Source organism: Arachis duranensis, chromosome 5 (assembly GCF_000817695.3).
Source record: "Arachis duranensis cultivar V14167 chromosome 5, aradu.V14167.gnm2.J7QH, whole genome shotgun sequence".
In the NCBI taxonomy this organism is placed as follows: domain Eukaryota; kingdom Viridiplantae; phylum Streptophyta; class Magnoliopsida; order Fabales; family Fabaceae; genus Arachis; species Arachis duranensis.
This window is the reverse complement of record NC_029776.3, coordinates 63,841,483-63,854,777: the sequence shown is the minus strand read 5'-3', so window position 1 is coordinate 63,854,777 and position 13,295 is coordinate 63,841,483. Positions and strand designations below refer to the sequence as shown.

At 38.0% G+C, this 13,295-nt stretch overlaps 1 protein-coding gene across 1 annotated transcript; it reads left to right on the top strand.

The window, feature by feature from the left end:
- The first annotated feature begins 11,444 nt into the window (after positions 1 to 11,444).
- On the top strand, positions 11,445 to 13,011 carry LOC107489443 (uncharacterized). Its single transcript, XM_052261733.1, has 5 exons — positions 11,445 to 11,660; positions 11,775 to 12,189; positions 12,289 to 12,493; positions 12,585 to 12,751; positions 12,863 to 13,011. Exons 1-5 carry the CDS (start codon positions 11,445 to 11,447, stop codon positions 13,009 to 13,011), a joined length of 1,152 nt encoding a protein of 383 aa, XP_052117693.1.
- The last annotated feature ends 284 nt before the right edge of the window (positions 13,012 to 13,295 follow it).

Genomic DNA, 13,295 nt, shown 5'->3' with positions numbered 1-13,295 from the left:
TTTTGGCGCCAAAGTTGGTTGCTGAAACCTTCCCAAAATCGCCAGGCACGTGTTGCTTTAGTGAGGTCATGTGCCATCATCGGCGCGTGCGCGCACGGTACGCGTGCGCATCCTCAGCCAATTCTGCGATGTGCGCGCGAGCGCCTTGTGCGCGTACGCGTGCACGGCCTGGATCAGCTCTTTGGCTTTTTGTGCTTCTCTCCACTTGCATGCTTCCTTCCTTGCTTCCTTTGATCCATGCCTAGCCTATTTCAATCCTGTAATTACTAGCAAACACATCAAGGCATCTTATGGAATCAAAGAGAAATTAGAATTCATCAAAATAAGGATTAAAAAGCATGTTTTTACACTTAAGCACAAATATGGGAGAGATACAAAACCATGCTAATTCATAGGCTAAATGTGACAAAAGGTTATCAAAAATACTCTAAATCCAATACAAAACAAACCGTCAAATTGGGGTTTGTCAAGGTTCACCTTCCCAAGTCTCATTACCAAACAACTTGGCATTCAGCTTCATGATAGCTCCTAGATATTTAGCAACTTGCTCTCCAGTTACATCTTCATCCTCTTCAGAGGAAGAATTGTCTTTAGAGCTCATGAATGGCAGAAGGAGGTTTAATGGAATCTCTATGGTCTCGATATAAGCCTCAGATTCCTTTAGGTCCTCAATAGGGAGCTCCTTCTTACTTGAGAGACGTCCCATGAGGTCTTCCTCATTGGGGTTCACGTCCTCTCTTTCCTATCTAGGTTAGGCCATGTTGATTATGTCAATGGCATTGCACTCTCTTTTTGGATTCTCTTCAGTATTGCTTGGGAGAGTACTAGGAGGATTTTCAGTAACTTTCTTACTCAGCTGGCCCACTTGTGCCTCCAAATTTCTGATGGAAGATCTTGTTTTACTCATGAAACTTAAAGTGGCTTTAGACAGATCAGAGACTATGTTTGCTAAGTTAGAAGAGCTCTGCTCAGAATTCTCTGTCTGTTGCTGAGAAGATGATGGAAAAGGCTTGCTATTGCTGGGCCTATTTCTTCCACCATTATTAAAGCCTTGTTGAGGCTTTTGTTGATCCTTCCATGAGAAATTTGGATGATTTCTCCATGATGAATTATAGGTGTTTCCATAAGGTTCACCCATGTAATTTACCTCTACTATTGCAGGGTTCTCAGGATCATAAGCTTCTTCTTTAGAAGATGTCTCTTTAGTACTGTTGGATGCATTTTGCCATCCATTCAGACTTTGAGAAATCATGTTGACTTGCTGAGTCAACATTATGTTCTGAGCCAATATGGCATTCAGAGCATCAGTTTCAAGAACTCCCTTCCTTTGAGGCGTCCCATTATTCACAGAATTTCTCTCAGAAGTGTACATGAACTGGTTGTTTGCAATCATTTCAATAAGCTCCTGAGCTTTTGCAGGCGTTTTCTTTAGGTGAATGGATCCACCTGTAGAATGGTTCAGTGACATCTTAGAGAACTCAAACAGACCATAATAGAATATATCTATCATGGTCTACTCTGAAAACATGTCAGAAGGACACTTTTTGGTCATCTGCTTGTATCTTTCTCAAGCTTCATAGAGGGATTCACCATCCTTTTGCTTGAAGGTCTGAACATCCACTCTAAGCTTGCTCAGCTTTTGAGGAGGAAAGAACTTAACCAAGAAGGCCGTGACCAGCTTATCCCAAGAGTCCAGGCTATCCTTTGGTTGTGAGTCCAACCATGTTCTGGCTCAGTCTCTTACAACAAAAGGGAAAAGCATGAGCTTGTAGACTTCAGGATCTACTCTAGTAGTCTTAACAGTCTCACAGATCTGCAAGAACTCAGTTAAAAACTGATAGGGATCTTCTGATGGAAGTCCATGGAATTTGTAGTTCTGTTGTATTAGAGCAACTAGTTGAGGTTTCAGCTTAAAATTGTTTGCTCCAATGGCAGGGATTGAGATGCTTCTTCCATCAAATTTGGAAGTAGGTGTAGTATAGTCACCAAGCATCCTCCTTAGATTATTGCTGTTGGGTTCGGCTGCCATATCTTTTTCTTGTTCGAAAATTTCAGTAAGGTTGTCTCTGGCTTGTTATAATTTAGCTTCTCTTAGTTTTCTTTTCAGAGTCCTTTCAGGTGCAGGATCCGCTTCAACAAGAATGCCTTTTTCCTTGTTCCTGCTCAAATGAAAGAGAAGAGAATAGAAGAAGAAGAGGAATCCTCTCTGTCACAGTATAGAGATTCCTTTATGTTAGTAGAAGAAGAAAGGAATAGAAGAAGGAAAAGGTAAGAATCCAAACACAAGGGTGAGGATAGTGTCGAATTCTTGAGTAGAGGAGAAGTGTTAGTAGATAATTAAATAAATAGAAGGAGATGAGAGGGAGAGAATTTTCGAAAATAAATTTTGAAAAAGGGTTAGTGATTTTTGAAAATTAAGAGAAGAAATAAAATTAAAATTAAAATTGAAACAATTAATTAATTAAAAAGAATTTTTGAAAAAGAGAGAAATTTTCGAAAATTATAGAGGAAAAAGTAGTTAGGTGTTTTTGAAAAAGATAAGAGATAGTCAATTAGTTAGTTGGGAAAGATTTGAAAATCAATTTTGAAAAGATATTTTAGAATCAATTTTTGAAAAAAAATATATAATTTTAAAAGATATGGTAAAAAGATATTTTGAAAAAGATTTAATTTTTAAAATTAAAATTGATTACTTGACTAACAAGAAACTAAAGGATATGATTCTAGAATTTAAAGATTGAACCTTTCTTAACAAGAAAGTAACAAACTCTAAATTTTTTTAATCAATCACGTTAATTGTTAGTAAAGTTTCAATTTTTTGAAATAAAGATAAGAAAAAGATTTTGAAAATATTTTTAAATTTTCAAAAATCATAAGATAAAAATGAAAAAGATTTGATTTTTGAAAAAGTTTTGAAAAGATAGGATTTTTAAAATTGAAAATTTGACTTGACTTATAAGAAATAGCTAAGTTTTAAAAATTTTTGACTAAGTCAACTCAAATTTTCGAAAATTAGGAGTAAAATAAGGAAAAGATTTTTTTAGTTTTGAATTTTTAATGAGGAGAGAGAAAAATACAAATATGACCCAAAACATGAAAATTTTGGATCAAAACACTTAATACATGCAAGAACACTATGAATGTTCAAGATGAACACCAAGAACACTTTGAAGATCATGATGAACATCAAGAACATATTTTTGAAAAAATTTTTGATGCAAGGAAAACATGCAAGACAACAAACTTAGAAATCTTTAATGCTTAGACACCATGAATGCAAAAATAAACATGAAAAACAATAAAAGACACAAAACAAGAAAACATCAAGATCAAACAAGAAGACTTACCAAGAACAACTTGAAGATCATGAAGAACACATGAATTTTCGAGAAATGCAAAAGTTTTTAAAACATGCGATTGACACCAAACTTAAAACATGACACAAGACTCAAACAAGAATCACAAAATATTTTTGGTTTTTATGATTTTATGATTTTTTTGTATTTTCTTTTATTTTTTTCGAAAAAACATATAGGAAAAAGAAAATAAGAAATTCAAAATTTTTAATAAGAATTCTAGGAATCTTTCAATGTTAGCCTAAAGCTCCAATCCAAGAGTTGGACATGGCTTAATAGCCAACCAACTTTAGGATATAAATCAGGCATGCAACAGTTGATACTTCATCCAACTCCATATACATGCCTTTTATGTTGACAAGTGGAAGCCTCAATCCAAAAGAATTTGGATATGGCTCTACAGCCAGCCAGGCTTCAACATGTTACCATGAAACTCTAGAATTCATTCTTAAAAATTTGGAATAATTTTCTAAAAAAAAGGGAAAATTTTAAAAAAATATATTTTTGAAAACTTTTTGAAAAGAAAATAAAAAAGAAAATTACCGAATCTGAGCAACAAGATGAACCGTTAGTTGTCCAAACTCAACAATCCCCGGCAACGGCGCCAAAAACTTGGTTCACAAAATTGTGATCTCTAACAATGGCATTCAACTTGGTATGCGCATTTACTAACTCAGCACTTTCTTCACAACTTCGCATCACTAACCAGCAAGTGTACTGGGTCATCCAAGTAGTAAACCTTACGTGAGTAAGGGTCGATCCCACAGAGATTGTTGGTATGAAGCAAGCTATGGTCATCTTGTAAATCTCAGTCAGGCGGATAATAAATGCTTATGGAGATTTTGAATAATAATAATAAATAAACAGAAAATAAAGATAGAAATACTTATGTAGATCATTGGTGAGAATTTCAGATAAGTGCATAGAGATGCTTGTTCCTGTTGGATCTCTTCTTTCCTACTGCCTTCCTTCAATCCTTCTTACTCTTTTCCATGGCAAGCTGTATGTAGGGCATCACCGTTATCAATGGCTACATCCCATCCTCTCAGTGAAAAAAGTCCAAATGCTCTGTCACGGCACGGCTAATCATCTGTCGGTTCTCGATCATGTCGGAATAGAATCCATTGATTCTTTTGCGTTTGTCATCACGCCCAACAATCGCAAGTTTGAAGCTCGTCACAATCATTCAATCCCAGAATCCTACTCGGAATACCACAGACAAGGTTTAGACTTTTCAGATTCTCATGAATGCCGCCATCAATTCTAGCTTATACCACGAAGACTCTGATCTCACGGAATGGAAGGCTCGGTTGTCAGACGAGGGCAACCATGTGTCGTGCATTAGGAATCCAAAAGATACACACTCTACTTCTCGCTTGTAGAACGGAGGTGGTTGTCAGGCATGCGTTCACAAGGATGGATGATGATGAGTGTCACGGATCAACACATCCATCAGGTTAAAGTACGAATGGTATCTTAGAACAGGAATAAATTGAATTGAATAGAAAATAGTAGTAATTGCATTAAAACTCGAGGTACAGCAGAGCTCCACACCCTTAATCTATGGTGTGTAGAAACTCCACCGTTGAAAATAAATAAGTGATGGTCTAGGCATGGCTGAATGGCCAGCCCCCACAATGTGATCAAAAGACCGAATGGTCAAAAGACTAGATAGCCAAAGACTCTGAATACAATAGTAAAATGTCCTATTTATACTAGAGTAGCTACTAGGATTTACAGAAATAAGTAATTGATGCAGAAATCTACTTCCAGGGCCCACTTGGTGTGTGCTTGGGCTAAGCTTGAACTTTATACGTGCAGAGGCTTCTCTTGGAGTTGAACGCCAAGTTGTAACGTGTATTTGGCGTGCAATTCTGGTTCGTGATGTGTTTCTGGCATTTGACTCCAGAATGCAGTTTGCGTCATCTAATCTCGAACAAAGTATAAACTATTATATATTTCTGGAAAGCTCTGGATGTCTACTTTCCAACGCCATTGAGAGCACGCCATTTGGAGTTCTGTAGTTCCAGAAAATCCATTTCGAGTGCAGGGAGGTCAGAATCCAACGGCATCAGCAGTTCTTTGTCAGCCTTCTTATCAGAGTTTTGCTTAGGTCCCTCAATTTCAGCCAGAAAATACCTGAAATCATAGAAAAACACACAAACTCATAGTAAAGTCCAGAAATATGAATTTAGCTTAAAAACTAATGAAAACATCCCTAAAGGTAGCTAGATCCTACTAAAAACTACCTAAAAACAATGCCAAAAAGCGTATAAATTATCCGCTCATCAGCCTACATCTAGATAACAGTTCTCAGCTTGTGGGTGTCCCCACTATATATTCAAGCACTAATCAAGCAAGATGAATCCTTCAACATGGCAAGGCATTCAGTCATTCATTCAACACTCTCAGTCATTCCTTTCATTATTCAGTCTTTCATTCATCCCTTTCATTATGGGTTCTCTTTCTTTTTAAGCTCTAATTAATCCTTGAACATAGCTTTTTCTTATCTTTTCTTTGGTGCTTTGCACCTTGAGCCTAGCCGTGACTCTAAGTGTTTTGTCTCAAGCTTAACTTGACACAAAAACGTCACAAGCACTTAACTGGGGAACTCTTTGAGTTCAAATTTTTCTTTTAAATTCTCCCAGTTAGTGGTGCTTAGAGCCTTTGGTATATTCTGTAATTGCACTTGGTCTCAACTCTTAGTGCTCTATCTCAAGGGTAAATTGACACATTCACACCACAAACATATAGCTAAGAAAACAACTCTTTGAGCATTTAATCATATTTGACCTTCTTAGTCATTGATGCTCATAGCCTTTGACCTTGCTTTTTATTTTCTTTTTCTTTTGATTCAAGGATTAATTTCTTGTTTAATTTAGAGAATCCATAATATTTCTCTAAGTTCATGAATCTCAAGAATCAACATTCTTGACTTCAATATCAATTATGAACTATTCAATTCATACATTTAGAATCATAGATAATACTAACACTTAAAATAATTAGGATAGCTCAGAATATATAACTCAAGTCTCATGCATTTTACTACTTTTTTTCTTTTGACTTTTTCAAGCTCAATGAGCAATAAATGAGACATTTTTTTCTAAATAAACACAAAATATAAATTTAAATAACTAAGCTATAAAAACAATAAACAACTACTAATAAGCATGCAAAGGCTTCAAACAGATAACAGAAAACAAAATAAAATACTAAAAAATAGAAAATAATTAAAGCAACATATAACGAAGCTCAACCACCTTAGTCCTAGTGGCTGCTCCCTCTTGGGAATCCTCTCCAGTGCCTTAGCTCCTCCAACTCTCACCTCTGACTCTGCTGCTCCTCTACTAGCTTATGGAGGAGGGCAAAATGGTCCTGATGCTTTATTCTCAGGTGATCGACTGATGATGTCAGCTGCCCAATAGATGTGGTCAACTAATCCCAATAATCACGTGGAGGGAAATAATATCCTTGAGGCATTTCAGGCTGCTCCTATTGAGGAGGGGGAACTGGCTCCTGAGGCACTGCTCGTTCATGCTTCTTGGCATACTCCATACCCCTCCTAGTGATCGGCCTATTGACATCAATAGGAGTGTCTCCATCAATGCGGACTCAAGCGGCCTCATATAGGCGAAAGATGAGATAGGAGGAAGGCCAATCTAGAAAAAATTAAGGCCTTCGCGGCTATGTCATAAAGCTCCTGAGGGATCACATGATACACCTCTACCTCATTACAGAGCATGATACAGTGAATCATCACAAATCGGTCAATAGTAACCTCAAACCAGTTACTCGTAGGAATGATGGAGCGTTGACTGAACTCCAACCTTCCCCAAGCAGCCACCTTCAGATTATGCCTTCCCAACAGATATGGCTGCCCCCTAGCATCACGCCTCTACTGTGCTCTGATGAGGCATATACATCAGTGAGGACGTGGTCCAGTCTCTGAGCAGTGTTGACTCTGTGAGTGTAAGAGTGGGGTCATTTCTGGATGGTGGCAGCTGAAATATATTCTTCACTCTCTCCAGACTAAACTCTAGGATCCTCCCTCAGACCATAGTATGCCAGTTCTTTGGGTCGGGGTTCATGCCCTTGACATGCTTGTATGTTACCCAAGTATTGGTGTAGAATACCCTGTCCATCAGAACACCGACATTGGTTACGAGGTTGCACAGAACTCCCCAACCCCTTCTCAGAATTTGTTCCCGGATCTCCAAATATTCATCTGGTTGAAAATTAAATCAGACCTCCGGGATCACCTTCTTTTTGCTCACAACTTCGTTAAAGTGATCTTCGTGGGCCTTGGAGAAGAACCGGGTAAAGTCAAACAGGCCGGTTGCAGGAGCCTTCTATTTTCTCTTCCTTAAAGATGATTCTCCTGTTTTTGGTGCCATATAGATAATGATAGAAATGGAAAAGTAGAGTGCCCGAACACTAAACTTAAAACTTTTGTTCATCCCCGAGCAAAGAAAAATAGAAATAAAAAGATAAGGAAGGGAAAAGTCAAAAGGAAAAATGTGGTAAAAAGGGAAAATACAGAAAATGAAAATAGATGAAAAGGAACTTGGAAGGAAGGGAGTGGGGCGTGTTCGGATATGGAGGGGAAAAAGTAAAAAAATGAATGGAAGGGAAGAATGGGTAAAAAAGGGGGAGACATAAGATGGTGAAATGTGATATAGTGTGGTGAAAGTGAAAAAGGGGTGGGTTTTATAGTGGAGGGGTTGGGTTACGGGTTTGAGAGAGGGGATGGGATAAATAAAAATTGGAATTGTATTAAATGGGGAGTGGGTAACGGTTGGGGAATGGGGAAGAGAGATTTTGTGGGATTGATGGGATATGATAGGGTAATGGGAGGCACGGTTGGTATATGGGGGAATGAATGGGGATGGAAAAGTGGGTAGGGGGTAAGAGGGAGTGGGGAGTGTGTAAGAGATGGTCAAAATGGGTGGGACCCATTGTTGTTACCATTGGAAATGATTAAACCCTTTCCTTAAAATCAAATTCTGCGTTGCTAGCACTAAACGGCATCCTCGGTATTTAGCGCCATAATGCTGTGAAACTTGTGCTATCTAGGGCGTTAAATGCCCTCCCTGGTGTTTAACACCAATGTTTAACCCGGGTGGCATTTATCACCCTATAGGAAATGTACTGAATAGGGAGTGGTGCCATCGAAGGGGTTAAACGCCCTCCTTGGCGTTTAACGCCAGCACGCTAGCTACCAATTCAGGCACTAAACTCCTAGGTCTACGTTTAGCATCCAAAATAACGTAACTTCACCTTGATTTGCATGCTCGTCGGTGCGAAATGCCCAGCCTGGCATTTAGCGCCACCCAAACAAAGAGCTTCTTGAAATTAGTGCCCTTTCTGGCGCTGAACGCCCATCCTGGCGTTTAGCGCCACAGACCTGAATTGAAATCCTCTCCAGGGTATTTTGTTCTTCTTTCAGACTCCTCTGTCCCTATTTTAAACACATTCTATGACCACAAACATTATAAAAACCAAGGAAAACTATGAATAACAACATAAATAAATGAAAGTAAAACTGGAAATGGAATCAAAGGATACTAAGGATTGGGTTGCCTCCCAACAAGCGCTTCTTTACCGTCACTAGCTTGACGGTCAGCCTTGCTAAGGCGAGGGTCGATCATAGTGCTTTAGCTCCTCACCTCTCATTGTGAATCTTTTCCCTGTGTTCTCATGGATTAGCTCAATATGCTCAAGAGAGATGATCCTGTTCATTATATGAAGCAAGATTGGGCCTTTAGTCAACACCACTTTCATTCCTGGTGAGAAATCTTTAGTGGAGATCTTCTTGTTTCTCCATCCCTTGGGTATTTTGTTCTTGGAAACTTTCTCCTTGGTGGATGATGTACACCCAACACCAAACTTAGGTTTGATGTCAGGGAGAATTGTATTCATAGTTGTAAGAATCGGACCGGACCGGTCGGTTCGACCGGAAAACCGGTGAACCGGACTCAGAACCGGTCCGGTTGAGTGATGTAACCGGATAAGGAACAGAACCGTTTTGAACCGGGTTGAACCGGCCGGTTTTGATAAAAATCGGAAAACCGGCAGTTTTTGGTTAACCGACCGGTTCAGGAAATTTTTTTTTTTAATCTTTTTCCAAAACGGCGTCGTTTTGGTTTATTTAAAACAAAAAAAAAAGAAAAGCCCTACGGGCTACCACCCCCACGCCCCACCCGATCCCATTTTGCACTTGCAGTTCCAATTTCCCTCCCCTTCGTCACCTCACTCACCCAGCCCCCAGCCCGTCATCCTCTTCGTCTCACCGGCGGTCTGAGCTCTGAAGAAACCAACTCAACCAACTCAGCCCGTCATCCTCTCCGAACAGCAGACCCAACACCCGCGAAATCGCCGGTCAGCCGTTGCGCGCAGTCGAACTCGCCATTCCAGCGCCGTCGCCCTCGCCTAGTCGCCCTTCTGCTCTAGTGCTACTGCTCTGTGACTCTGTCAACAGGTAAGCTCCACTGCTCCAGTTCTGTAATCTGCTTCTTCTCTGTTTTGCACTTGAAGTTTAATGATTGTTGTGTGAAATACATTACACTCTGCTCTGTTCTGTTACTGTAAGTTCTGTTAAGCTGAATTTCCTTGTTGAATATGCTTGTTGAAATTTGAAACTGTTGAATACATTACACTTAAATATGCTTGTTGAATTTCCTTGTTGAATATGCTTGTTGAATTTCCTTGTAAATTTACTGTTGGATTAGGACATGAAATATGAAACTGTTGGCTGTTGCATTTTTCATGTTATGTAAATCAAATTTTTCATGTAAATCAATTTATGTTTTGTTGATTTGTACTGGAAATATGAAACTGTTGGATTATATGCTTGATTTGAATCAATGAAATATGAATTTGCTTGTCTTGCTGAATAGGAAATTTAACTATTTAAGAATTTAAGGTTGCTGTCTTGTTGAATAGGGAATAGAAACTAGGGAATTTAGGATTGCTATTGTTTTATAATTTTGCGGTTTTGCTACTCCATATTCTTTTAGAATGGCTTCTGCGAATACACCATCAAAAACACCATCTTCGCAAGAACAAGGATCAACTCCTGATGCATCAATCGGAACCCAAAAAAACAATAATAGAGCAAAAACCGATCCTGCATGGGGTCATTGTAAACAAGTTGTGGATTCTGGAAAAACAATTCTGCTATACATATATTGTGAGAAGCTTATTAGGGGTGGAGGAATTCATCGGTTTAAACTTCATTTGGCTGGAAAAGGAGGAGATATTGAGTCTTGTCGAAAGGTGCCAGCTGCAGTGAGACACCAATTCCATGAAAGTATTGAAGAGCTTCGAAGCAAGAAAAGAAAAACTCAAGAACAATATGCCGAAAGTTATAATGCTTGTGATGATGTTGAAAGAGAATTTGACGAGATCGAACGTAATGAGATGCAACAACAACAAAAATCCAGGGTTCCAACACCTATCTCTAGAAAAGGAAAACAAGTCAAAGGTTTACAATCCTATTTTCCATCAGCAACAACACCCGGAGCTCAACCAACTATCAAAAGCGTTCTTCAAAGCAAAGAAATTGCGGAGAAGTGTGATATTGCTATTGCGAAATAGATGGTGGATGCCTCTGTTCCATTTAATGCGGTTAATTTAGCTTACTATCAGCCAATGATTGATGCTATTGCAAGCATGGGTGCAGGGTATAAAGGGCCAAGTTATCCAAGAGTCCGTGGGTATTTGTTGAGTAAATTAGTTGAGGATGTGAGGAAGATGATTGATGGTTATCGTGAGATTTGGAAGCAAACTGGATGCACTATTATGGCCGATGGATGGACTGATTGTTGTAGGCGTACTTTGATTAATTTTTTAGTTTATTGTCCTAAAGGAACTGTTTTTCTAAAGTCAGTTGATGCTTCTAATATCTCAAAAACTGCTGAAAATTTGTTTAAGTTGTTTAGGGATGTTGTATTGTTTGTTGGTCCTGAGAATGTTGTGTATATTGTAACGGACAATGCTACAAACTATGTTGCTGCGGGAAGATTGTTGGAGGCTGAGTTTCCTAAATTGTATTAGTCCCCTTGTGCAGCTCATTGTGTTAATCTGATGTTTCAAGATATTGGGAAGTTGCAAGAAGTGAGTCAAACTGTGTCACAAGCTTCACTGATCACTAAGTATATCTATAATCATTGCTATCCACTGTTCTTGATGAGAAAGTTTACAGGTGGGCGGGAAATACTTCGTCCAGCTCCAACTCGGTTTGCTACTAATTTCATTGCTTTGCAAAGTATTTTAGCTCAAAAGGATCCTCTGAGAGCTATGGTGACTTCTAAAGAATTTACAAGCTCAGCTTACTCCAAAGAAGCCAAAGCTAAGAAATTTGTGGATCAAGTCTTGGATTCTAAATTTTGAAGTCAATGCACTGATATTGTTAAGCTTACTTCGCCACTTGTTCATGTTTTACGTATTGTGGATAGTGAAGACAGACCTGCCATGGGTTATCTTTATCAAGCTATTTATAAGGCTAGAGAAGAAATGGTGAGGAGGTTTCAAAAAAGAAAGAAGGTTGTTGATCCTTATCTGAAGATTTTGGATACCCGTTGGGATGCACAACTTAAGAGAAATCTTCATGCCGCTGGTTATTGGTTAAATCCAGCTTTTCGATTTAATGCTGGAGAATTTGAAAATCACAAAGAAACGATTTCTGGCTTGTTGGATGTCATTGAGAAATATGCTTATGATGATCCTGTATTGAGATCTAAACTGACAAGTGAGAAGAGGCTCTTTAAGAATGCTGAGAAAGATTTTGGAAGACCCTCTGCAATACGTGAACGAACCACTGTTATGCCAGGTGAAATTTCTTCATAAATTTGGTCTTTTACTATTGTGATGAATTTATTATGTGATATTTATGATTGTGATAAATTATTTATCTATTTTTTATGTTAAGATCAATGGTGGGAATCTTATGGTTGTGGAGCACCAAATTTGCAAAAGTTGGCTATTCGTGTTTTAAGCCAGACTTGTAGCTCTTCAGGTTGTGAGCGTAACTGGAGTATTTTTGAACACATTCACTCAAAGAAGAGGAATCGGCTAGAGCATCAAAAACTAAATGATCTTGTTTATGTTCATTACAACTTAAGGTTACAACAAAGGTACTTTCTTGATTGTTTTAAGTTGAAACTTGAAAGCATTATTTTAAAATCTTAATCATCACATGAGTAACGAAATATATTGATAACATAGGAACCAAATGAGAAACCAAGTTTATGATCCAATTTGTCTTGATGCATTTGAGGATCATTCGGAATGGATACTGGAAGATTCACCACCATTTTTAACTCCTGAAGAAATTGATGCTTTACGAAATGATCTTGCAAATATGTCTCTTCAATCACCTTTAGATGATTTAGGTATGCTTTTATTTATTTATGAATTTTGATCAACTATGATTTTTGTATGCCTTATAACATGTTTTATATTATTTTTTATCTTGATTTGTGAAACATTATCTATAATGCTAGATCAATTGGATTTGGAAGATGATCGGGAGGATGATGGAGCTAATAATTCTGTGGAAAATGCAAATCAAAATGAAACCAATCAGGATGTAGCTCCACATTTGTCAGATGAAGAGCAACTTGCCAACTTCAAAATTACTCCTTGGATTTAGTTTATGAATTGTTATCCATATTGTGTTTAACTAAGATACTAATGTACTAGTACTAAGTACTAACTACTTTCATGTTTATCTTTGTATTAGTTATATTTAGACTTTGAAACTTGGTTGTCTTTAAAATGTTGGTGAAGAACTAACAATATGTATTTTGAATTTATTAAGTTTATGACTATTTTTAGTATTTTATATTTTTTATTCATGTGAAACCGGTTTTACCGGTTCAACCAATGGTTTATCGGTTGAACCAATAAACCAGTGAACCAATAACGTGACCGGTT

What these genes read in the sequence shown, in the direction of transcription:
- LOC107489443 (XM_052261733.1), top strand. Translation starts at nt 11,445, where the DNA reads ATGTTTCAAGATATTGGGAAGTTGCAAGAAGTGAGTCAAACTGTGTCA. An exon ending in ACGAACCACTGTTATGCCAG is followed by an intron (nt 12,190 to 12,288) that starts GTGAAATTTCTT and finishes TTTTATGTTAAG; the next exon opens with ATCAATGGTGGGAATCTTAT. An exon ending in AACTTAAGGTTACAACAAAG is followed by an intron (nt 12,494 to 12,584) that starts GTACTTTCTTGA and finishes TTGATAACATAG; the next exon opens with GAACCAAATGAGAAACCAAG.